This window comes from Triplophysa dalaica, chromosome 17 (assembly GCF_015846415.1).
Source record: "Triplophysa dalaica isolate WHDGS20190420 chromosome 17, ASM1584641v1, whole genome shotgun sequence".
Classification (NCBI taxonomy): Eukaryota; Metazoa; Chordata; class Actinopteri; order Cypriniformes; family Nemacheilidae; genus Triplophysa; species Triplophysa dalaica.
The window spans coordinates 4,660,333-4,687,558 of NC_079558.1; the positions used below are offsets into that span (position 1 = coordinate 4,660,333).

General features: G+C 41.8%; 1 protein-coding gene across 20 annotated transcripts in view; it reads left to right on the top strand.

Moving 5' to 3' along the window:
- tcf7l2 (transcription factor 7 like 2) overlaps positions 1-27,226 on the top strand; it is an 81,067-nt gene that overhangs the window by 13,840 nt on the left and 40,001 nt on the right. For 13 of the 20 annotated variants that reach the window (XR_008909364.1, XR_008909365.1, XM_056770752.1 and 10 more), the window contains exons 4-5: positions 12,615-12,716; positions 17,435-17,494. Coding sequence is in view for 18 of the 20 variants with exons in the window: in XM_056770752.1 (XP_056626730.1) it covers positions 12,615-12,716; positions 17,435-17,494 (162 nt within the window). In the remaining 2 variants the exon portion in view is untranslated. The remainder of the gene's footprint in view (positions 1-12,614; positions 12,717-17,434; positions 17,495-27,226) is intronic. The other 7 variants (XM_056770753.1, XM_056770756.1, XM_056770745.1 and 4 more) reach the window with 1 other exon arrangement.

Consider the following 27,226-nt stretch of genomic DNA (forward strand, 5'->3'; position numbering starts at 1 on the left):
GATGAATAGGCTCTGGCAGCAAGGTTGTGGGCCAGAGCTTCGTGTTTAGTTTTCAGGAAAGAGTGGATTCTTGGGATGTTCCCCAAAGACAAACGGCGGTGCCGAGTAAAGCCCATAAACCAAACACGCTCCCTCTTTTAAGAAAAGAACACACTCACTTCTCAATTGCGCTTGTTTTGTGGTTTACCAAACCAAGTTGGTTGGAAATGTCCGGTAGAGGCCTCTTTTCAGTTTTTCTGTAATGGATAATAAGGGTCTGTGTTTTCTCCCACTGATTAGAATATTATTCATTTAAAACACACCTGGCTTTTGCAGTCTTCACGCCTTCTTGATCTCCGTCACTGATGCTCGATGGGAGGGCGCATCTGCCTTCGAAAGCTTCTCGGGCAAATCCCGCTCGGCGGTGTTGTTGTGTTTTGCTGTAATTTAGCAAATAACATCAGTAATGATTCAATTGGCCATAAAGTCTTGCCTGTTTGCCATCTGTCTGATGGGATTACTGTTTCTGTGTAATTAAACGTGTGACCCCGTGCTGGAACAGGGAGGAGGGTGACGGATGGCACGCGGCTGAAGTGCTACACCCGCTTAAGAGGAGGGTGGCCGTGCACCTCGGTGCGGCACTAAAGTATGTGCAACAGAGTGCTGCAGAAGTGCCTTGCTCTTAACATAGATGTGCATGTGTGTGTCAAACCTCCCATTCAGCCTGGCTCTTTAACTTCAATTTAGTCGGGCAGAGCAGACACCCAAAGTCTGAGTGATCCCTGTGTGCAGGAGGTGTGTCGGAGGGAGGTGAGGATGCGGGCTCCTGCGTTCACTCTGATTTCTCCTAGGTTTTTGTTTAGAGTCTTGCGTTTCCCTTGGACACTTTCCAGAGACTACAAGCCTGGCTTTTTTCAAGGCACTCTCAGAAGCACATTGAAAGGCCCTGGTCAGGCCTGGAATTGGATTTCAGACTTGATCTTGTTGTGCATAGTAAACACAACATTAAAGGTACAAACACGGTACCTAATGAGTGTATGCGTGTCTGGGTGTGTTTGAGTGATGCAGACCGGTCACTGCCGAAATATGTTGGCGTCTCAACAAAAACACCTAATCCCCTCCCCCGTTTTCCTTTCTATATCTTGGTATATCTCTATGTCTGTCTCTATGATCTATACTTATACACAAACAGGATGTGAGCCTGAAAAAAGACATTAAGAAAGTAACCAGCGAAGACTGGATGGCGCTTCCCCAACAAAAGAATGAAGTTTGGTGAAGAAAAATACTTGCAAAAACAAAAATAACCGTTTTAATTAGCATGGCTGGCTATGGCTCGCTGGCTCTGTGTGGTTACCGGACATGACCGAGGTGGCACTGACCATGGGCATAGATCCAAACATACAGACAAATTACAGGGTCCCAAGTAAAAAATAGAGCATGCGCTGCCTCCTCTCATATTTTGTGCATTTTGCCATATCTGTAGCATAGCTGAGCATGTAACAACCCTTGATCTGTTTGCTGTACCCCTTTCATTCTCGCTTTGCTACAGGCTCTTTATTTTTGCCTTTTAGACCTTTTCTTCCTTTCTCCTCCCCTGCCATTTTCTCTCCTCTCGCTTCTCCTAGCATGCAGCCTGATTACCTCTCCAAACTGGCAATAAGTTGATTGCTTTACAGAGATGATGTAAGCCTCTGCCCTAGGGTACATCAGGTTGGCTTTGGCTGCTTTATCTTGTAAAGCCTAAATTAACAGCTGGTTTGGTTTGAGTTCTTCTGGATCTGACTAACGGATTAGGCTTCGTTCTCATGTGAGTCAATCTGGTTTGATTTATTGCAGGTCTATCAAAAAAGATCAATGGAGGTCCTTTTGAAAGTAAATCCTTAATCGCTCTTTGCACTTACGTGTCATCATTGTGAATTTTCTCTCTCTCGCCGGTGCTCCCTCGTTCTTATTCTGTTGCTGTCTTCCTCGGCTCTCTTCTTCTTTACGTCTCATCTCGGGAATGAGGCGAACCCGCGATCGGCAGTGTCAGTGGTATTTTGTTGTTATACGGAATGGATTTTTTGCTCTCATTAGCCGTCCATCACTGCAGCTCAAATTGAAGCCCGGCTTTAGCGGCGCAGGCCCTGCTGGCGGCTTGCTGCGTATTTTTATCGCAGCGCAAATCTAGATGTACGTGTCTGCACATCCCAATGCCTGTTAGATGTGGGCATTGGTGCTGTTGTGCTCAGAAGCGACTGATCATTAAATGTATTTAATTCCAATTGAAGTTTATTACCAACTGCTAATGTTTTGTGATTGTTAACAGTATCAGTTTTGGTTTGATTTTTCAAGAAAACCGTTCAAATATACAAATTTAAAATAATAACTATATATTAAAATATATGAAATGACTATATATTATTACCATAATGTTTGTTGAATTAGATGCTGAAAAATAGATCCAAATAAAAGTCCAAAGATTTCCGACTGTAAATTAACAATAACACAGATGGAAGAGTACAGAAGTCGCCCCTGAATGACCTGAAATGGGATCTGCTTGTAATATTCCTCCCCTCTCATTCCCACTTTCTTTAACTTGTTCAATTTCTCCTTCATTCCATTAACAACAGGCCTATTATCCACATGTTTTTTTTCTCCACCCTCTCAAGGCCATGACTTTTAAAGAATCTGGTGTTGGAGCAGAGGCACTGGCAATGCCTTCCTGACCAGGGGCCACACATACACCCACATGCACATGTGCAAGCTAGCACCGGTAACAGTGTGTATGTGTTCTGTTCGTGTGTTCTTTGTGTGTGTTTGAGGTAAGATTCATGTATGCCGTTTCGAAACGCGGATGAAGGGAAATGAGTCAAAAGGTCTGGAATGCAGAGTAGTAAAAATGATGTGTGACGTGATGAGTGAGGGGAGAGAGATTTCAAAGTTCAGAACAAATTTGTTGCTGAGTAATCTTCCTCTATGTGCGGTGTCATGATTTGTTTACGAATCATGTTAGAGAATCATATGAATCTTTTATTTAGTTCATAAAAGATTCATTACTCAAGCTGTCAATTTGTGAAGAATCATAAGTTTAAATACCACAATGCTTTCAAATAATTACTTATTTGTCTTTCTCTAACCCCTGGTTAATTGTGTCAAGTGCTCCTTGTAAATCAAATCATTTACAAATGCTTTGCAAGTCGGTTTAAGCAAATCATTGAGGTGAGCCTTTCAACAGAAAGATTTTTTTGTGAATCACACATGAATCACTGCTCCTTTTCATGCCCTACTTGAACATTTTCCCCTCTATTTCTGTCTCTGCATTACCTCATTACGTTCAGGTGCGTGTTTGCGATATGTGTTGTTCTCGTTGTCTGTGAGAACGCTAGATTGTGTCTGTGTGGTGTTGGGAAAAGCTTAGGCAGATCGATGTCAAGTTCAGGTGTGTCCTCCCCGGCTGGCAGAGCAGGGCAGAGGGGCCGAGCGCGAGAGAGGGAATTGACAGCTTACGTGGGAAGGAAGGGCTCACTGTCAGCTAGACAGACCTCTTAATCCTATAGCCTTGGGGAAAGGGTGTGCATACGTGTGTATCTGTGTGCACGTGTGGACCTGTATGTGTGCACGTCTGTGTTTGCGAACTGATCAAGCAATTATTTGTTGTTTAAATTATTTATTTTTTCTAGCTGACCCTCATAAATCTATATGTGTATGTAGCATTTTTGCCTTTTTTTGTCCAAGCCATGTGTAAAGTACATGTTTCATCCTCCATCCATCCTTTTTCCAAAACGGCTTACTGTATATTTATGTGACTGTGTCACAATGTGGGGAGGTGGGTGTGTTGGAAGTACCGGAGTGGGTCTGTCTGCAGGATATCGTAAATATTTGCGTCACTGCTATCGTAAGCTTTAGCCTTTTTTTTTGGCACGCCCTCATTGTTTTCAACACTTCACTGTAAAACATCCAGAAAGGAGCGATTGCATCACCTCAGCGTTCATTAAAGGAAAAGCGTGCTATTTAGCCACATTCCATACAAGCCTGCTGTCTGTAGCTTACATTCCCACCCTCTCTCTCTCTTTTTGGCATTGACTTTTGCATATATCACGGGCTGCCAGGCTAAGAGCCTGGGACTTCCCCACGCCACACTCCAAGCCTTTGATCTCTTGCTTTGGAGGTAACATCAAAAGAAGAGGCATAGAAAGGCAGCTACTACTGTGAAGTTCAATGTTCAACTTGATGGCTTGGCTGAGGGCTTTTTTCTACGCTGCTTCCCTCAGCTGACAAAAACACACAGTTTGTAGCCAATGCTGTTTCTTTTCTGTGCATGTTAACCTTGATCGATAATATCGGCAACAAACAAAACCCACCTTAAAATTCTGCAGCGATGAACATGCAGCAGAGCATGTACGACGCATTGGAAAGCATCTTTAATTTTGTGTTGCGGCGAGTTGCGTCAAGTAAACAAATAGATTGTCTGGCTACACGTGCACATGGGGTTGTCAGAGTCGGTTAGCGGATTAAATATTTGTTTAGGGTAGGTTTGTGTCACTTTTTTTAAATTAAATGAATCATTAATGTTCAATAAGTCTATTTTTATATCGAATGTTTGACACATTCAAATAAGCTGCTTTTCTAGACAGGCCAAGCTGGTTTAGCTTGCCGCCCAGAATCTGTAAACCAGACCAGGCTGCAGACCAGCTTTGACTGATTTTAAAGGTTTTACTTTTGGCAGGTGTTTTTTTTCACCACACAGATGCATCTACACATGTTATCATTTGTTTCCTATGAACAGGCCTCTTAGCATTTGTGATGGAACATATGTCTGTCTTGTTTCGACTTTTATTTCATTTTTACCCTGACTGCATCGTGCATGCAAAAGTTATGAAAGTTAAATAGAGCGCAAACTATTTTTAAATGCCCCCTTGTTTAGGGTTCAAGAACGCAGGTCTGGAGTTTGCTCGAGAGAAACACATGGCCACGGATAGTTGGTTAAAGAGCGCATTAAAGATTCATCAGTAATTGCTGTGTGTGATAGTGTCTGTTGCTGGCGTTTGTGGAAGGATGTCTGCAGTAATTAACAGAGAGGTGGAGAAGGGGTTATGTGTGCGTGTAAGGGGGGTACGGAGAGCCGGGTCGTTACTACAGTTTATTTGGAGGTGAAGGGTGCTCTTCGTGGGGTGCAGAGAGGGAGAAGAGAGGCCTTGCGTCGTCTCCCAGGATGCTTTACCCATAGCGCCCACCGCGTGACCTTCCCTGGGTCTTTTTGTCATCTTTTCCTCCTCCATTTTAATGAGTGTTATTAACCAGCCCGTTATTTATTTATTTGAGAGCAAAGGAAAGACTTTGTGCCTGAAGGTACTAGTGAGCTCATGGACATGGTTACTGTACTTTTACTTTAATAACCATGTTTTGTTTTGTAAGAAACTATCTGAGTATGTTATGTAATGTCAGGCGTTACACTAAATAGATAGGTAGGTGTAGAGCAATATCTTCATCAGTAGCAAAAATCATTGCTATGAAAACTGAGGAATGGCATTTACAACAATAGAGTCATATTGTCCTTTATATTTCAATAATGGACATTTTAGATCTTCCTTATGACCTGATTATTACGGTTAGGATAGAATTTGTGTTATAAATATAAAATCTTGTCCTGCAACCATTCTGAATTTCAAGACCGAGGTTTGTGCAGATACACTTAGGGACCCACTCCTATGAATATGGAGTTTGTAGTGCTTCAGGGTCTATTTCTGTGTGTGTTGAAACCTGTTTGAAGGTTGTTGTTGCTTCGGGAGGTCTTGATTTTGAACTCGAGAGTGTGCACCAGTGTGGTAATTACCCCCTCACGGTAGCCCGAGATGACCCCCAACCGTACAGTAAAGAAGGCCACGGCTGTGTGTGTGCGTCAGTGTTTATGTGTCTGTTTCAAAGTCCAAACTCCATGCCAACCCAATGTTAACGTTGCAGGCCTATGAACAGTCACACCTAGCATTAAGCCCTGCGCCCGGCCTGAAAATCACACAGCTGGTAAGTAGGTCAGTGTATGAGATTCCACGAGGTTGGAACGAGACCCCACTAAGTGTAGAAAGACTGGAGGCTGTGAAAGGGTACGGATCTGGTGGGTGTGTTGCTAGGTCTTAGCTGCCTGTATGTCTCATTATGGGCCCTGCTGGAGGAGACACCAGCCACGAAAAGCCTGCGGGGCTATTTATAGAGCGCTCGTATGGGGCCATAATCACTTAGAAGAGAGACAGAAAGAAAACGATGTGAAGAAATTGTATATGCAGAGGCATAGCAATAATTTTAGACATTTCTGAACTCCTCTCTTAGCTTTGTTGAAAGTATGCTGCTTATTTTAAGCTCAACCAAAGTGCAGAGACAAACCGGTAGGCAGCCACGTAAAACGTCATCTTTAAAGGGATAGCCCACTCAAAAATAAACATTCAGTCATCATTTATCCACCCTCATGTTGTTCATAACCTTTTTATTACTTCTGAAAGATATTCAAGTGGTTTTGTGTCGTTACAAGGAGAGTCAATGAAGTCCAGTGTTGTTTGGTTACCAAATTCTTCAAAATGCTTAAAAAGTTGTGCTTAAAGATCATTTTTTGGTAAACTTCCCTTTAAGATCAAATTTGGTTATACCAAATGCTATGTCAGCCTTGATGGACTTTGACAGAGGAACTCTGTCCCCAACTGTTGCCATGAGAGACAGTTTGTTTGTTTTACTGTAAGGCGATTGGCTCATTCTAAAGAACTAGTAGGGCCTTGAGGCTTGGCAGACGATCTTTATGGCCTTCTGAGTAATACACGCACGCTGAAGTTATGCCTAACACGGTCTCAATGTTTCAGGTGAATCAGCTGCTGTACGGCGAATGCATGAGCCAACACCTGCTACGCAAACAGTGCGTATGCGCGACCGCACACGTCTCGTACTACTGTGTTTGAGGTATTTGGCATTCATGCTGGATTAGATTAGATTGAGAACGAGCCTGGTGTGAAGTTTTTTAATTTGGAAAGGTTTGCTTTATTATGAACTGCACTGACACAATGCATAAAATTGAGCTTGTGTAGCTAGAACGCGTCCACGGATGTTTTGGGTTTCAAAAACTGCTGAAAATCATTTTTAGAAGCATCCTGAGAGCAGAGCGTCAGTGGAAGTTTATGAGAAGGGGAGTGAAGAAAGGCCAGGGTGATGGGTGATGGGTGAGTGGATGGAGGAGATCAGGCTGTGAGGGTCTCTGGCTCTGCTGTCAGAGCGATGAGAACCCCCCAGCGGTTCCAGCTTTGGAGTAAATACGGGCCCCGCGGACCCTCTCCCGCCCCAGGGCACACAAACCCCAGGCCTTCCCACATTCCAGCTTTATTTTCCTGGTTGCACAACGCCTCGGGCTATCTAGCTGGTGGGGTGTTCTTTTCTCTTTTTTCCTTTATTTACTCATAAAATGTGTATTAGAAGAACTGAGCAAGTGTGAAGAGCCTTCGTGTAGACTAACTTTCAGTTTCATCTACTGTTGAGCTACTCCTCCTCCAACACCCTCCACCCTTTGCCTCCACCTCCAGCATGCCTCCATCCATCCGAAATGAAGGCTATTTGAATGTTTCTAGCAAACACACAAAGATGCGCACACACACATACACACCCAAACATGTGCTTTATCTCTTTCTCTCTCTCTCTCTACCTCTCCAGAGATACGAGTCTCACAGATGGGCAGATCCCTTCTCTTTGGATCAGTGAATTTCAAAGAGTCTGTCTGGATCATTATTATGTCCTTTCCCCAAAAATGTCTCCTCTTGAGAGAGCGAGTGTATTAAGCATGGGTCTGCATGTATCCGCGCATGCCTGTACCTCAGCACCTGTGAACAAAACAAAGGGCTTTTTTGTTGCTTGTTCTATGGGAGTGTTATTTTTGCAAGTCTAATACAAACTAGGTGTGTGGTTCTCCATTTGAACCCAGGAACAAGCACTTGGGAAAACCTTGTTCACAGAATGTTTCGCAGATTTCATTTTCATTTGGCCTATTTGCCAGTTTTATTGACAGAAATGATAACAGTTGGTGGGTGCGATTTGAATCGGACTGAAACTCAGGTCGCCGGTGTTCAACAAACCAGAGAAAGTGCATCACCTCCCAGGCCGAGTCTTTTATACATTTTATTATGAATCATTAGAAATTATTTTCTTAAGCGTCTCATTTCTTTAAACGTAAAGATGATGGCTAGGGTAACATGTCACATGTTTGTATCGGTGTATGTGGAGATGCTTAGACACAAAAACTCTCATTCCACCATATCCTTTTTGCTCTCTCTTTAAATTCCCCAGTGTGCATTGTTTACATGCCTGGAATGCTTCCTGATGGCTCATCCCATGCCTAGGCTATTGGGAATACGAATTCCTAGCCCATTTGGCAATAAAGTCTGTGATTTGTCTGATTGAGGATAACCCTCTGCTCCTAATCCAGGAACCACATTAACAAGTCACTTGGCTTTAATTTGGTTATCTTGCTCAGCTTTGTTTGCTCCGATTTACTTACGAATGCTTTTATAACACAGTGACGTTGACTGCCGCACATGACTTCGGCCGCAGGTGTAATGAAGTGATATGGCAACTTCTAGCTTTTCCATGTGCAAGATGTTCTTTCCATTAAGCATTACGTTTCTTTCATGCCGAAGGTCAAGATGAAAAATTCTGATCCAGTTCAGGTTAAAACATTTTACCAGAAAACATAATTAAGCACCTTGTGGTCTGTCTTGTTTTCTGCTCTCGTTTTTCTCTGTTTCTGCTTGTCTGGAGTTCGGAAGACTCCAGGCAATAGAGGGACAGAGGAAGAGTTCATCCCTCTGGGAGGATTTAGAGAACTCTCTTGTCTTTCACTTCATCAGAAACAATTGAGTCATTCATTCCTATTGTAGCTATGCCGAGGCCAGGCAGAGAAGCCGAGGCTGGGTCGGAGGGTTGGGGGGAAAGAGGAGCCCCTGCTGTTGAGGCCCTGGACACAGTGTGCGTTCTGGATACGTCTTAGGCCAATTGGGGGAGGGTACCGAGGGTGCTCCGGAGTAATTTGTCACATCAGAATAGCACTTGAGTTACGTTGAGGGGGCCTCCTAGCTGGAGAGTTTTTAGAAGGAGGAGCAGAGGCAGGGGGAGGTCAGAGGTCATGGCCTTTTCAATCCCGAGTGACGCGTCCATCAGTTGGACGAGGGGGGTTGGGCTGCGAGGAAAGGCTGCTGGGGGTTTTGGCACAGGTCTAAGCTTAGCTTTCCTTGGCATGCTTGCAAAACCTGCTGGAGGGATTAGGCCAAAGGAACATTTGCAATAGCAATCTGAAGTGTATACGCCTGTCAGAGTATGTGCACGCAGCACTCAGCACCCACACTGGCCAAGGTGTCACCTTTCACCTCAGAACAAAACGCTACAGCGCCAGAGCACAGGACGTCAATTGGCCCTCAGCCCGCTACTGTCAACGCATAAACCGTTTCCCACAAGCACACACTCGTCCAAGTAGGACTTGGTTATTTTGGAAGATTACACACATTTTCCAAACCTTAAACATACGAAATGCTTGAAGTAACACGTCTTAGAGTTTCTTGAGCACATTGAATACACCTGCCAACAGTATTTTTCGGTGTCCTATTCAGATGTGATGGGCCAACAAAAAGATTTGTTCGCATTAAAAGTAAAAGTGAAAATTTGCCGTGCTTTTCTGTCATTTCGGAAAGTAGTACTTAGGATGTCCTCATAGGAAGTATAAAATCTCAAAGGAAGCCCAACAAGGTTGAACATATTCCAGCCCTGGATGTAGGAAGAGATAGTTGTGAAGCAGTATGATTGGACAGAGAGTTGGAGCTGAAATCATTGTTGGGGGATTGAATGATTTTGATTTTGATTTGTGGTAGTTTTTTGGCTTGAATCTGAGCAAGGCTGAATGACTTGTCAGAAGTTTCCTTTTGGGATCTGATGAAGAATTGCTCGGCATGCATTAAGTCTTGAAAAGTTTACTATTCTTTATGTGAAGTGTATTCTGAATTTATTTTTCATGTTATGTGCCCAAGATTGCATCCAGCATTGCCCCAAGGTTATATTTTCTTCACTACTCTATATTCTTTCTTTCCTTCTTTCCTTGATTCTTGGTTTCTTACTTTGTCTTTCTTGCTGTCTTGCTTTCTCTCTCTCTCTCTCTCTCTCTCTCTCTCTCTCTCTCTCACTCTCTCTCTCGATCACCTTAAATTACTTCCTTTATTGTTATGACATCGGCCAAGCCCTCATGCAAATTTACTGAATTCACCCTATTCTTCAGTATAGATGGTTTGAATGGTTATTTGAATTCACTTGTTGAGTCAACAGAGCAGCGATTTCCAAAGCTCGTTCTTTTAAAAATCAGGTTTGCCATAATAACAGCGATCAAGGCCAGAGTTAACCTCTGACCCTGTGTAATGCAGCTGATGTGAAAGCCACGCTTCAAGTGTAAAGTGTCCTCACACTTTTCCTGATGTGACACAAATGCTTCTGATAGCCCTGGAAGTCTTAGACCAGACTTCTAAAACCAGGTCACACTCACACAATCAGTTTTATTCGAGCCTCCCTGGAAGCAGGTTAAAAGTTCAGAGGTCAAGTTCATTAGCTGTGTGTTAGGTAAAGCAGTGTTGGGACAGTAACAGCAGGTTTGTAATGGCCCCAGCATGTGATCTGTATGTGAGAGGAAGAGGTCATTCAGGCACAGAGAAAAGATGTAAAGGAGGCGTCTGCTAAGCAGATCCCGCAGTCCACGGGTTTGATAACAGGCATGTGACCTCTGGGACTGTCCATCAGCAGGGCTCCATCCATGTTCGGGTTCAGAGCTGGAAATAAGAATGAAGAGGAAAGAGAGATGACATGGCGACTTCCTGTAGGATGTTTAGCCTCTGAATCGTCATCTCTGTTTGAAACTAAATTGCAGGTTACATAACATACTTAATGTTTATATGGGTTGAAGTCAAACTGACATTTCATGCAAAAAGACGTATTGCAAATGAGCAAACAATAAAAAAACCTTTTGCAGACATTAAATAGACGTCTCACACATGTTGTGTGCTATCAGGGTTGTGAAAGCATTTTGGGTCCATGCACATTACAATCGAATGTTCAAAATGCAACCTTATTATTAGCGACTGAAAGTTAATTTTACCGATTTTACCGTTGATTATTTTTTGCCGTCGGCTTTCAACTGGCTAGTCAACTGGCGGCCAACATTTCAAATAATTGGAGAGACTTTAAGAATGGTGTGCTTTAAGAAATGCAGGTCTTAAGACGCCACGCCTTTGAATGTCCAAAACCCTGCTACATTCAATACTAAAGTAATTCCCGCGGCTCTTAACGATTGACGTCTTATAAAGCGATTTGATCGTTCTGTCCAAGAAACTTAATGTTGTTTGCAATGTTATATTAGGCAGTCGGTTTGCGCACTCGATAGGTCACGTTCCAAAACGCGTCTTGTGCCCTTGAATGTAACTGCAGTAAGAGTACTTACACCTATTGAACTGTTGTCTCAGAAAAGGAAAAAAACTATGTTGTTTTTATTACTGCATTCATTATGTATGATTTAAACAGCAGTTTTTACAAAAGCAGCTGTTCATCTCCCTCCAAAACGTGCACTTCAATGGAGCCATGCAATTGGCATTCACCCGAAGATTCGAAAATAGCGTTTAGTTTCTTGCACAGACCGATTGATTCGCTTTATAAGACGCCATTTTAACGTCAAGTGGCAGGCATTCCTTTTTTGCTGAAAAGCGTTTCATTTTTTTATTTATTTGACTTTCATTAATTCAATATCTTCATAAATATCTTCTTGAAAAAACCAATACCACCCGCATCTTGGAAGTACTGGAAGACCGGGGGTGAGTGAATTGATAGCAAATTAATTTTTTGGTAAACTAACGTAGTATGGAATATAAAATACAGTTAAAATGACAATATACCTTTTAATTAAATATCATGAAAAGGTATATACTGGATGCAATGTTTGTGTGCATGTTTTAATATATAACATGTACGTGATGGCAACAAAAACAGTATTAAAGGAACAAAATGCAATAAATAACAGAAATACAAAAAACCGAAGGAATTATGATATGGTAAAAAACTGGCCCACGTCCTACTTATACTTTTGGAATCTGGCCCTCAAAGAAAAGTAGTTGAAGACCCCTGCTTTAAGGTATATGGATCCCTATGACCGAGTTCACAAAAGGGTGTTTTGGTTCAGGTGAAGTCCTGGTCAATCATTCACAGGGACAGTCGCCGTGCTGACTCAAAGCCACACCCTTATTATGTGTACTGGGAAAAATGCCACCTGGAATTCCTAAAACGCTAAGGCCCAGTAATACAGAAAGTGAAATGAATGTATTCACATTGATGCATTTGAGCTGTTAAAAAGAGAAAAACAAACATAACACACTTAAATAAATTTAAACCCGAACTTCACTTGTTTTAGGTTTCAAGAAGTTCCACATCATGCATCATTCGACTCTGGATCTTTTTGGCATAATTTATTTTTGTCTGCTTTTGCTTTCTATGTCACACTGTCATGTTTTAGATACTCAGGCTCTTATGTTGTATCTCCCTTTGTTTCTGCATTGTTAACATGTTTTTCTTTTGTTTTTCTCCATTTTTTCCTTTCTGCCATTCAGTACCTACAGATGAAATGGCCACTGCTAGATGTTCAAGCAGGAAGTCTTCAGAGTAGACAAGCACTTAAAGATGCCAGGTCACCATCTCCAGCACACATCGTTGTAAGTAGAACCCTAGAGTCATTGCATTTACAAAGCTCTTTGTTTTATAGCGTATTCAGTGAAAACAAAACAACTTCCTGTGTTCTGCATTTTTTGGTGTTCTAACACTTCTCTCCAAAGCCGTGGCTGCTGATCGGATGTGTAAGCACCTAGTGACTATAGGAAATAGTAGAGCAGTTTTTGTTGGAATAAAATATTCAGATATGTTTATAGCTGTTTGTTTTTGAAACGTAATGGTGAGATTTTAGTCCGAACAGCTGAGAGATTTTGATTCTTATTTGCATCTCATATACTTTCCTGCTTTCTACTGCAATTTAAAGTGGAAGAGGGTGACTGCATTGTTGGAAGTGAATGAAGTTGAGAGACATTTCTTATTCACTGGATCTGCAAGTGTGATATTTCAATGTATTTACCTCTCAATTATTTTTAAATGATGGTAAGCAATGGTGAGGGCTTCAAGGTTAGTTGCATGGCTGGATTGAATAATGTTTCCATGCTACAACATTGTGTTATTGATTTTACCGCCTAGGACAATATACCATTTTTTTATTTTAGTCTGTCCATTGTGGCACAGGGGTTTGGGCTTTTATTGAGTTTCCATAGTTACTGGAATCAACAGAATGCCTTCAGGGTCAAGTTTAGGAAAGTCATTTGTAGAATTTGTTATAAATTTTTTATATCTGTTTTAATATTAGACATTTTGTGCTAATTATGCTAGTTCCGCCTGCTGTTTTAGATGTGGTAGAATGTGGAACATTTCCAGGTACCTTTGATGTTACTACGTAGAATCAGCCAGTGTGACTTTTGGTTCACATTTAATTTTTGAGGCTTTCTACATAGGACTATAGTCCTAGAATTGACATCATTTTCCGTAATTTACGCCAGGCACAAATTGGCTATTGCAGCACTTTAATGAGATGCTTACATTGTTCAGGTAGTATTTTTGCACTTGATGTTGGGTTTAGTTAACCTGGTGTTATTTTAGAAGGCAAGAAAATTATCGTCCTCCTTCTCAAAATCATTAAATGTGTAGGAGGTTAAGAACAGGCTCAGGTAAATACTGCACTTGAGTTTTATACCTCTGACTCATGGGGCTGTAAATGCTTATCAGCACACAACATTTCTCTCTATTGCCTTATAAAGCAACCTCAAGACCTAATGTCACTGATTTAGCTGTATATAACATGTTTAGTCTTAGGCCAATTATACATATTTTATCTTAAAATAAAGTGATGATTAGTTATTCATCAATTATGGTTATTTATTGTTTAATTTGTTCAGTCTGCGCTTGGTTTTATCAAGATTTGCTTTTATTCAAAATTAATCATGATGCCTATATGGCCTTTTTTCCTTCATACTTCATCTCACTCATTCAAACCCTTTTTCTCTTCTGCTGACGTGTGTTTGATTTGATGTTTCCTTGGTTTGCATCATGCCGCCGGTGAATCTGTCTGGAGACAGTTGGTATTGACAGAAATGGATAACTGTGGAATGCCCTGAGCTGTATTTTTGCTCCCTCAAGTCGGCCGTACGTGAAGGCCTTATCAATAAATTGTTACCATAAACAAGTAGTTTCTCTTCTCTGTCAAATTAGACGAACACCTGCCCAACTTGACCCGTGGTTCTGAAGACGCCTGTCTGCCGCAGACTGATAAGAAAGCACAGATGGGCGTGAGATAAGGGACGTAAGCCGAAGTTCAAGTGACCCAGCAATCACATATGATAGGGAGGTACAAACTCACAGGTGGATAGCGGGAAAGCGGAGGTGATACCATAAAGGGCAGATTGGCAGTGAAGTAGATGAAGTGAGAGACAGCAAGAAAGTCAAACATAAATGGATGGACTGTGAAATAAGGATGTCTGTAGGCTGCGTTCACACAGGAGGTTATAAAACAGGTGTCAGTCACACTCTGTTGTTTTTTAAAGCGAAGTGTCTAGAAAATGATTTTATTTTTAATCCCAAATTCTCTGCCCCGTTAACACGATTCAAAGTTGACGATTCAGATTTCATAAACTCACACTTTGACTGTAAACAATGGCAAGAATTATTACTGTTTTTTATGGTATTGGAGTCACCCTTTTGGTTATTTACCGTCACCATGGCAACAGGTGTTAAACATGGCTATCGTAAGAACAGAGAGAGGGCTTGGCTCATTCATTAATTCAAACAGTATTCAAATCATTCTCGTAAGCTGTTTAAACAGGACAATTTCGTTAGTCTCCGGTGTTGGTAAATACAGTTCTTAACATTTAACACAACAATAGAAACGTAACACGTGTACCCGTGGGCTTCCTGTAGACGGACGCATGTGGTCGTAGAGGTGCTGCTCCAAACTGCTCTATTTATAGAACATAGGAAGTGACCCTCTCGTTTCACTCCACGCCCATAGAAGGCAGTGCCAGGATGTTTGAAGTACTCAAGAGCCCTGCAGGCTTTCCAAAGCCTTTTAGCCTCACACAGTGAGCATGCATTTATTACCTGTTCACAACTCATAAAGAGCACATCACCCAAGACCACTATAAGCCGTCTGTCACACTGCCATTTCCATTAAAAACTAATGTGATTTTTAAAGTATTTGTTTTTATAGTTTGCATTCGAGATGACAATGTGCACAATTGGCTCGTATTGGGACTGAAGAGCATAAGGATGGTAGTGCAAGTTTCCTAAAGCTAATGTCCATGTAACTATTTGTTAGCAAGAGAATGAGTTTTATTCACATCTGTGACAAATTGGCGAATCGTTACGGAATGGGTGTCCGTTCTCTTTCTGTGCATGTATGCACAGCTGTTCGCGGAGGTTCCGGACGTCACGGTACTGTGGCCGTATGTACTGTTTCATGATGTTAAGCATTTACTAGATTTAACGCACGGTGTAAGGTCTGATTCACTTTACTTCATTCTGGCCAAGATCCAGTTTGATTTGCAGCGACCAATAGAAACTTCTTTTGTTTTTATGGCATATTTTGGACCTAAGGACTAAACTGTGTGGGTTTGGAATCCACAGTAACCGAAGTAAGCCAGTGGGATCATTTTGGTACTACGTGTGTGAATTGTTGGTTTTTTTTTTTCAGATTCAGTTGAATCATATTTCGTGAACTGTTTGGGAAGCCACGGTAGAGTTGTGAATGTTGTTATGTTGTTTTCTAAATGATCGATGCTGAAGCATAAGGATACGTTTACACATACATATCCGCGTACAGGCACACTACACGCTGTCTAAAACACACACACACATTGTCCTCTCGCTCAGAGTCTTGTTGAGGCTGGACAATGTCTCCATTGTTTTCTGGGCTTTCATAGGCAGCAGGGGGCGGCTGGAGTGTTAACTATTTCCCCACAAGGCCCCACAGCAGTTGCGTATGTGTATGCGAGGAACCAGCAGTAGGAAAACGCGGGAAAAGCGAGAACGCAGAAAAAAGATGAGGAGTAGAAGGGGTGGAGGATTGAGGAATTGATGTCCTGAAGCATTCCTGTGTGGTAATTAGTATTTAGGAAGTGATGGAATGTGTAACGCGGATTGAAGTAACAACCAATCCAACGTATGCTTAAGCAAAATTTAGTCATTGGTTTCTCAACAAAGGAAATGCCTTTAAGCGGAACTTCCAAGTATCTGTTGCTCCCAAGCATAAGTATTGAAATCAACATTTAAAAAAAGTGGGAAAAATGAACAAAGCACACATACAGTATGCAGTTAATTTTCCCAGACCCCAGCTGTGCAGGGGAGGCACGCTTAGTTGTCTCAAGCTAGCACGGGGCCTGTAGTTTTGCTGGGTAATTTGCTGGCCTTTTTTTCTTGGTGAATGGTTGTGCACCTGGACGGGCTTGACAATGGCTGGGAGGACCAGAGGCATGCTGGGAAACCCCAGCCCCCACACCGTTAGTGAGAACCCCAGTGTCACAGGCACAAGACATGGAACCAACTTTTTCTCTTACTCTTTCCTCTCTTTCTACAAACCATTTCTTTTTCAAGCTTACTTCTGCTCATTCGTTCTCTTGGACCTTCTTTACTTTCCTGTGTTTTTGGTGCTGTACTATGCAGCATAGTAATGTAAATCTTATAACTTAATGAAAGCTACAAATTTTGTTGCATCTGTATGTAACCTGGTCAAGAGACCTTTGGCCTCAATGTGTGGCCATGTGTAGTCCATTAACAGCCACCAAAGCCGTTCCTGGAATACACTTATTCGCCCAAATTAAAGCTTTACGAGGGACCTGGTGTCAAGGTCACCACCCCATTGGCCTTAATGTGTTGTTATGTAACCTTGAGAGTTCAGCCCACTTCTGTCCTGTCTGTGTGTGTTCCAGTTAGCATTAACATCACTTTTACAGAAGACAGCTTAAACCCTACGAAGTCACATTTTTTACTTCCTCTCACAAGACAACACGGTCAAGTAAGAATAAAGTAAAAATCCCTCACAGTCAGTTCATATGCACACACTTTCAACATGCTAACAATATCACAACCTTAAATCGACAGCAAACTCTTGTGTTTTTGTGTATGTTGTATGCAAGACCTGTTTGGGCTTGTACCTGGCAGCGGCATGACACAGTAAACATAGAGGAAGCAGATTCAATAAATATGTGACAGAGGGTTGAGACATAGCTACACATTTTTTTGGTTTCAAAAGTCATGCCTTCATATTCTTCATGCCCTGGTTAAGTGATGAGTGTGTAATGTTCTCATTTTGTGACACGGGACGTCCGTCTTTGCCTTTCAGGGGCCCTACTGCTGGGAATTCCCCGGACAGACAGATCTGAGTCTTCACCAATTACATTTGGTGAGAAAACTCCAAGTTTTTTGAAGCTGGCTTATTAAGTATTTAAATGAATGAATTGATCATTTGCTGGAAAATCCATTGCAAGCTGGTCGCTGTCTTTCAGAAAGTTGGTTTCAAGATGATCATTGGCTGGTCATACAAACTGTCCAGAAGACCCCTATCAGCTAAATTTGGATTTTCCAACAGACAAAAAACTAAATCTATGAAAAGTGTATATCAAAATCATTACAATGAGAGTGTATCAGAAGCGATTTTGTTTTTGATAACAGTGCAATCTTCTGCTGTTTTTGATTTTGTTTGGTTGCTGCTGTGTTCTTGTAATGATTTTTTAAGTAAAGTGAGGTTAGATCTGCTTTGCATCTGTACACAACCACATGCACGCCTGTCTCTTCTGCCTTTAGTTTGAGCTATAATTGTAAACTGTTGCTGGCCTTAGACGTTATGCTTTTTGTCAGTAGCTGGATTTGTGTTATGATACAGTACGTCGCAAGAAAGCATCACCGCCACTCCAGCGGTGTAAAATTCTGAGTTCCTGGCAGCCCGAAATGCCTCTCGAGCATCATCTTTGTCTGCTCGAAGGCCCCGTTTCAGCCTTGATAATTAGTTTTCTGCATCTTCCGGAATGGTGGCGATTATTTCGCTCCGATTTCTTTTCCTTTTCTCTGAAGCAGCTGGCGTGAAGAGGATGCTTTTCATTTGTAGCATCTGGGCTTGAACGTATGCCAGCGAGAAGTTAGGAGGTGGAGTGGTTTGTGTTTTTGTGTGCGCTCCCGCACTCGTGTGTGTAAAATATACGCGCGACTCGGTTTGCGTGGGTTGGGGTTAAGAATGTTTGGATGAGGAAGGCCGTCTAGCTGTTGTAATTGTCCCCTTGTCCGTTGACACGAGGCTGAGAGAGAGGGAACGTAAACGCAGTGCTCGTCTGGCTCCGCTCTTCAGCTTGGTGTGGCGCGGAGTGACGCAACATGGGGCCACTGACGCTCAGTGTCTCAATTGCACCTCAGCTCTCCTCGACGGACACAAACTGTGTGTGGAATTCGAAAGGGGGGCATAAGGGGTAGCCTCGGTTTGCCAAAACTCATTGGTGGCGCAAGGATCAGTAGGGAGTGAGGTTGTGTAGCTTATCACCCCAGGTTTAGATCCATGGTGGAAGCTGTGACAGGGACAAGCCTTTTGTGGAAGAACACTCAATTTGTCAGTGCCTCAAAGTCAGAAATATCTCAACAGCACTGGTGTAACTATTAACCGTTGTCCCAAAATGAAGCTTTCTTGCAAAAATATCAATTTGGTGTTGTTGCGATTTATCGATTAAAAAAAACATTGTTTGTGTTTGATATATATGTGTGTGGCTTGTTAAACATACTTATGAAATATATACATATTATTTATAAATTACAAATAAATCAATCAGAGATAAATCAGTTTAGACCTAAAATGTGCAATTCTACTAATTCTTGTCGATTATACAAGCTTGGTGACAGTATGCAAATCTTGTGGGACTCTGACAGAACGAGGTTTAGTATCTTGACACCTCTATGAATTATCAATTCAATTGCACATCGGTTTATATAAATCACTAAACCATAAATCTTTGTGTTATCATCTAACACTAATTGTAGGGGCAGAACTGTATTTTCGTAAGAATTTCTGGCTAAACTTGTTCGGCAAGGTTCCTGAAGAGTTCCTTCAGCAGTTTATCTCTGCATTATACAGTATATGCGAATAAGAAAGATGTACAGATGCAAAGTTGTTCGAGTATAAAATACTTGCCAGTGTCTATCCATAATGCCTTTGTGTAGGCTTTTCTGCTTCTGTTTGTGTGTGAAGTTTCAGCTGACTGGCAGGCAGATTTGCAGGTTCCATATTTTCAGTTATGTCAGGTTAGGTAAGGCTAGGTTAGCTTAGCGGCACATGTTTTCAAAAAAAAACTGCATTATGTTAGCACTCCGAGAGAGAGCAGGAAGGAGGGTTCAAGAATCGAAGAATGTTTAGTATTTTATGGGGGCCAAAACTTCCACAAGGACATCCTGTGAGCTTCTAGTACAGCATTATCATTTCTAAGTACCATTAATACTTCCATTTAGGAGTATTTTTTTTGGTAGACCTTTCTACACACACGTCTTTGTGCATGGTACTGAGTGAGACGGAGTTAGCCGGGACTCGTACTGTATTAGTACTTCAGGCTATTTCACAGGGAAACGTGTTTTGACAGAACTCCAGGTGTCTTATTGTTGGGTGTGCTATGGTTCAGCAGATTTACCAATTAGTGTCGGGATATGGGCAGACGGGGAGGGGGTGGCTTTTAGACGGTGGTTTAGAAGAACTGAATGAGGGGGACAGTAAGCGAGAGAGAGATGGAATGACATGGGGCCTTGTGGGCTGCTAAAGGGGTCATATGGTCAGAGAGGGACTCTTGGTAAGTTGATATGTGACCTCCTTTCACAGGACTGTTATAGAGTAGCTTGGAAAGTAGTTTAGGATGAGAGAGAGCGAGAGGAAGAGGGTAGTGGAGAGATAAGAAAGAAGGCAGCAGTTAAAAGTCAACATGTTGCTGTCTTATTGTGAATGATTCTGGGCACGTTGTGTTTGTTTTGGTAATCTTTCATCAGAATGGTGCTACTTGCCCTGGATCAACATTTTTTTTTTGGGTGATGTCATCAAGTGCTTGTTTACTTTTTACCCCTCCCCTCCAACCACGTGTCCAATAGAATTGAATTGGTTACAAATCCCACTATTTTGTCTGCCAAAAAAACATCTTCATTACACTTTTACTACAATAACATTATACATTTCTCTACATGCATTATTTTTAGTTAACATGTTAAGATGGATAATATAAAAAGTGCTAATTGAAAAAATGAGCATTCCCATTAAAACAAGAAGATGTCTATACTGTTCAAACTTTCTGGTCTCCATTCCATCCACTATTCACTGTTGCTTTAAGAAATTATCTCTTCGTTTTTCATTTGCGCATGCTTGTTTTGTTTCCAGAAAGTTTTAGGTGAACTGTACAGAGGAAGTTGAAGTGATTTAAACCCCGTCCCTCGGGTGGCCCGTAGAATGCTGAGCTTGTTTTGGATGCGGGCTGGTTGTTTTAGCAAGCCTTTCGCTCACCAGGCTCCGTCATAAAGGCCAGATATATTCACACGGTAATTTAATTGAAGTGAAAACGAATAGTCCGTTTCGTCAAATTTGCGGTTGTGTGAACTCGTGTTTGGGAATTCCTCCGTGTGGAACTTGGACGCCAGTCGCGCGAAGGTAGCGGCGGTGGAGGCCCGTTGAAATCACAGTGTGCACTGGAGCACGTTCCTTTGCTAATCCGTTGTTTAGGTTGGACGAAATCCTCCCGTCCTTCAGACACGATCTCTGACTGCCTTATGGCCAGACAGTTTGGGCCACATTATGCGGTGAGATTCAGGAGAGCACCGGCCGCGCAAGTTGTGTGTGCGTGCGTGCTGTGCGCTGTGTCAAAGTGGGAGCGAATGTAAAAGAAAAAAAGTGGGGAGGGGTGAAACTGACATTTCCAAAGAACGATTTATTGTTGTGGCTGAATATGCAGTGACAGTTAAAGTTTAACACCTTCCCTCTTTAGGTGTGTGTGTATTGGCCCCTGAAACCTCCTTCCAGGGAGCACTTAAGCCAGTCTGAATCGCATTTACTTTTATAGGCCTCGATGACAAAGCAACAGGGATTTTTTGGAAAGCCGTCAGTTTATTTTGAGCAGTTTTTGCATTGTCCTTCCTTTCTCTGGCTGCAGATTGTTTTCAGATGTGCCTTAGCGAGATTTCAATGTATTTGATTTTGCTCCTCTCAGTTTTTTTATTCGCAGACATCTTTTTGCTGTTTATTTGTTTCTTTGCTTTTTTTCTGTTTCTGCACAGTAAGTGCAACGAGAGCCAAGTTTTCTGTCTCCATTATGGCTTTAAAACGAGAAAGATCAGAAGATTGTTTTTCTCTCGCAAATATCTTTGTTTTATTACATCTTTTCACTTCTGCATGTTTTTGGTTAAATGATTCAGTGAGTTAAAAGGGTCTTGTTCTAGCATGCTGTTGCATGCTCCCCTTTATCATTTATTTAGTGTACTTTCAGATATGAGTGGAATGTCTACCGTGTAGATGTGTAGTATTTAGGTTGAATTTATGACAGGCAGCTGACTGGGACATTCTGTCAGTGTTTTTACCACAAGATACAAGACTAAACGGAAAAATAATACAGAAATGAGAGGAAGTTTTATATTCAGTATTTTTATGAGCAGCAAGTTTGGAACGCTACTTAAACTTTATCATTTTTTTACATTGGAAAGCTCTGGTTTATTGGTTTGTGCACACGTGTCCTGACATGTTGAACTTTGGTGCTTAGTGGGTGATACAGGTTTGAATCCAGCCTGTCCACATTCCCATTTTTTACTGTGATTAAAAGGGGTTGATGTAAAAACAAGAGTTTAAGGTTAGGCCGGTTAGCCCCTGGTGGAAGACAACGTAACTACACTACAAGGGCACAGATATGCGAGAAAATTTCCACTGATAGCCATGCAAAACTTTCAGTGTATGAAAATAATTTTCGAAAGTGATGTATAAATTACTAAACAGACGCCCTAGCTAAATATATAACATGCTTTTATTGGTTTATTGGTGTGGAGAACATCTTTCTGAGACCTGTGTTGTAGGCCCAAGTGTGCAGATTTGAATAAAATAGTGGATCATGATTGAAGTGAGACAGGCGTGCCGTCTGCGGACAGGAGACATGGATCCGAAGCTTTATTGGGTGGCTCATTAAGGACAGCGCGGCGATGTGGAGAAAGGGAGCGTGCGCTTCACTGGCCTGTGTCCCTTTGAACACCGGCCCGCTCTTATCTGCGACATGCTCCGTTCCTACATAACAAGACATTTTTCCTCACACAAATGATTTTTTTCTTTCTCCTTATACCCTTGATGGCAACAAGGAAAATCCTGGATTTCACTGCAATCCGTAAGATACAGAGGCTGCTTCTCGTGTGTCTTTCTATGCTGGGTTTTTTTTCCGCCAGCACCTGTTGGAAAAGCCTACAGACCCTTTTTATTTCCCCTTTGTGAATGGAAAGCTGAATTGGAACTTTTCTTGCGCTGTCTCCACCTTGTGTTGACGTGCCGTCGTGGCTGTTTTATGAGCGCTTGCAGCAGAATTCCTTCATCATAGCGTCAGACAGACAGATAAATTCCCTCTGAGTGGGTTTTCATGCACTAGGGATGTACAAAACTATGTAGTTTTACTCTATTAAGTGGGCGACTTGATGACTAATAGGACAACCTTTATAATTAGTCTGGTGTCTGGGTCACCTGACCCCAGAAGGATATGTCTCTAAGGAGGGCAATTTACATAAGACATGTTCTTGCATTAAAAGACAACTTAATGTAGCACAACAAAGTGATTTAAGGGTCTTTATGTTTAAAAGTTGGACTGATTTATATATAGAAGTTATATATTAGCTATTCACCCTCACTAACCAGTGACAAGTCACTTATCTACACTCAGTAGTGTTCACGCTATTGAAAAGGTCATTCTCTCACCATGACCCTTATTTGGCTATAGTCCTGCATACTATTTTATTAATGACCGAATACATTAACCCGAGAAATAATCTCTCCCGTAATCAGAACAAGCTTTAGGGACCCTGTATAAATCTTGTGGCATTTTATGTAATTGTCGTAAACCATATTGGACATCTTGCCGAGTACACAGTAAACAGTTTGTATTCGAGCATCGAAGTACATGTTTTCTGTCAGCCACGGTATGGTTTGTGTCCAGAAAGAAGCAAACCAATACCACATGGCTACTATAACGTTTGCGGACCCCCTCTCATCCAAACCAGCTGTATGAGACTCTTGTCTTCATATATCCAAACCAGTTTCAGGTTTACTTACTGTAGCCAGAGCTCCCGGGTGAATGATGAAATTTGAAAATGGAGCCAAAATAAGCTCACGGTAGTACGGCGCTGGTCCAGGAAGTGGAATTACCACCTTATGTTTCTTGACATGAAATAGCCACACGTCTTAGGGCTCATGAACAAATATTGTGATGCCGAAGATTAGAAAATATACATTAAATTTCCTTATGGCTGTGGTGTTATTTTATTTATCTGTGTCTCGCCCTATAAAAACAAGCCAGTGAACCAGCTTTTCTTTAATCCTAGTTCATATTTAGTTTATATATTATCATAATTCCTCTTGTAGCTATTGCGCCGGAGAACTTTCAATATTCATATTCTAGTCCTGGATGTACAGATGTATAACCACGTTGTCTGTCCACCTTCTCCTTTAATTGTTTTATCTCCTCACCATTAATAGGAGGGAAAAGAGAGACTTCTTGCATGTACGACACATCAAAGGCTACCTCCCCTAGTTTTACAAGTTGGCCGTCTCTTTGGAGGAGAGGCTCTGGAGATGTGTGCCGATTCCCGGCTGGAATGGGTTTGATGGTCTAATTGTAGCCCCCAGTGGACACAGCTGCATATCACAGAGGGTCTGGGCCAAGCCAAGATCCGGTAGAAAAAGCACTGATAGTCCTACATTGCATTGACAGTCCCAGCCTCGATTAGAGTGGAAAAAAATCCTTGCTTTGTAGGGAACAGTAGTACGAGTAGTTTGTAGTACGAACTATACTTTATGTTCTACAGTGCTGTAGACCAATAAGGATCCCTATGCTCTATCTGAATATTAGTCACATGATCTACACAAATACATATATTTTTTATGAACATGTTGTTGTCTTTGCACCATCGCTTAAAGGGACAATTCACTCCAAAATAGAAATTCTGTCATTATTTATTCCCCCTCATGCCAACAACACAAGAAGCTATTTTGAGAAATGTCTCAGTGGTTTTGTGTCCATACAATGGAAGTCAATGGGGGCCAATGTTGTTTCATTACCATTATTCTTTTGTATTCTGCAGAAGAAATAGAGTCATACAGGTTTGAATTGACATGAGGGTGAGTAAATAATCAAAGATTTTTCATTTTTGGGTGAACTACCAGCAAGCCAGTTTTGAATTAGAACTGCGTCTGTACTTATCTCAAATTCCCAACCTTCCTCCCCTCAGTAGCTGGATAGCTCAATACATGACTGTAAGCAGTTGTCTGCAGTTAACCACAGTACAGTAGCCAAACGTATTCTCTTTGTGTGCGGCAGGGCGCCATCTGAATGGACAGCTCTGAATTTCTAAATGATTACCCCTCAGCATGCGTTAATGTTGCGCCTTGCTAAAGACCACGCTGACCGCACCAGGTCAGGGGGCTTGCCACGGGGCTTCGGCCAGAACAAAGGAATCCGCGCGGGCACTTTCCATCTAGCACCGCTGCTTCCATGACGACTACCAACACAGCTATTCTAGCGGTGATCAAAAAAAGATCTCCTCCGCTTTGAACTCCTTCTCTTTTTTTCGGCCGCGCATCAAAAAAAAATCAATAGACGAAACTTTGGAGCCCGTGTATCAGTTTTTGTGTTTCTTTCTTCCCCTCCGCCTTCATCGTTTGTATGTTCCGTCACTAGAGTAAAAAGCCAGTTAAAAGAGGGCTGACGGTAAAGATGACACCGTTACGGACGGTCCGTGCGGGGAAAGGCCTTGACGTGGGGAAATCAATTTGGACGGGAAGGGGGGTGGGTTGGGTTGGTGATGCAGATTCTCTTTTTAGACTGAACTGATACAAAGGTTGTTGGTACCTAGAGACAACACAAATACTTTTGAGGGTGAAGAGAAAAAAGAAGAAGCGCTTTGGTGAAGCCTAGTTGCGCTGTTATTATTTGTTTTATCCCACTGTGAGGAAGTGCGTGTAGCTGTCTCTCTAAGCTTTTGGTGCTTGTGAACTGAAAGAGCTTCTTGTGGCATGTTGAATGTCCCGGATGGGATCCCAGTTTCTTAGAGGTTTGGGGCAGGAGTTTTCTGTAATGTGGATGTGTGAAAAGCCAGGAAGGTTAGATGATGATTTTATGTTGCAATGAAATTACAAATGAGGTAAAGATTGTGTCTTACACATAGGTGTCCAATCTCTCATAAAGGTGTAGTTCACCCAAAAATATTCACCCTTATGTCATTCAAAACCTGTACGACCTTCTCATATTACTTTTTGTGTTCTACTGAAAAAAGAAAGTTGTTTTGCGTCCATACAGTGGAAGTCAATGGGGTCCAATGGTGTTTGGTAATCAATCTTTTTTCAAGATATCTTCTTTTGTGTTCTGCAGAAAAACAGTCTTGCATGTCTAAAATGATGCGATGGTGAGTAATTGATCAAATATTTTTTTAAATTTTGGGGTGAACTATTTATTAAGATCTGTTTTGGAGAATTTAATCCAAGATGACTTCATCAAGGGATAAGTCATCTAAAAAAGTAAAAAGAATGAAGAGAAATGGTGCAGAATGGGTCCTAGATAGTGACTGGTATTTTGTAGCTCAAAAAAAAGAGAGAAATGGAACATTTTCATTGTACATTAACCAAAAATGATGTCAAATGTGTCTTTGGAAGCCTACATTTGTAATGTTTTTGTACTTTTTTGTGCTTGAATGTTTGGATCTCTGGTGGAAAACAATAGTCTGGGCAATTTCTGTTCCTCATACGTGACATTTTTGTTCCTTCCTTTCAACATCTAAAGAATTTAACTGCTATATGAAAATCTGATTTTATTTTTTAATACAATCCCGTTTCATTTGAGAATTCCATTGGATAGGAATTAGAAAAGAATGTCTGAAGGTCAGTGTGTCAGTGTCACCGCGTGCGTCTGTTTGTGGATGCACGTGTGTGTGTATATGCGAGAGCTTGATGCCCGCCGTTGCGCTGCAAAAGGGAAAAGATGTCTGCAGCGAGCATTCTCAGTTTTCACTTTTATTGTTGTGCTTCCTGTTTTGAAAGCCATTAAGGAGATGGTTTCCTTACAGAAAGGAAAAAAAGACGCCCGTCTTTTTGAAACGTGTCCAAGCGCAGCGCACAGAAGAGAAGGATGATAGCGATCAGCTAACAGCCCAATAACAGGAACACAAAGAGGAAAATGCCTCGCTCTCTCACCGCTCCCTGTGAACGACAGATTGATACGAGGATGGTTTTTGATGCGTTGATGAATGCAGAAAGATGCGCTTGTTGTTTGTTCCGTCACAGCTGTAGCGCACTTGTCATGCGCCCAAGTATCCCCAGAGCGAGGTCATGTGACCAAAGCCCCAGAATGCTTTGTGACATCTGCCCTGCCATTTTTATCAAAAGGCTGGGCCACGCACTGATATTTTGGGTGTTTCTTTCAGTATATTTTATTCTCTTTATCGCTAAAGTTGAATTGGGTTTTAACTTTCTTTCATAGAGATCTTGGTGTAGATATTGATCAGATTAACGTATTCAGCACCGAAAGGGTCTTGTGCCCTGCGGTATCTCGCCGGAGGGAGTGTTCATAGTACTTATCCCAAATCGCACAAGTAAAGCCCCGTGTGCAGTGACCTCGAGTTTCCATACTCTTTCCTTTCTTTCATACCATCCCTTTGTATGTGGATCTCAGGCTTAGCCCAGCGACATTGGCAGGGTGTGTGAGGTCATGTGACCCTTTGAACTTTGGTCAGTTTTAAAGTGCCAAGATATCAAGAGGGGCTGTCAAATAAGATTGACCGGGAGTAATGGTGTCTCAATAAAATCTCAATAATTACTTTAAATATTAAGTGAAAACGAAGTTGTTATTTTAGGCATGGGAGTCATCTCGGATGTGGTGAGATGTAAACATGT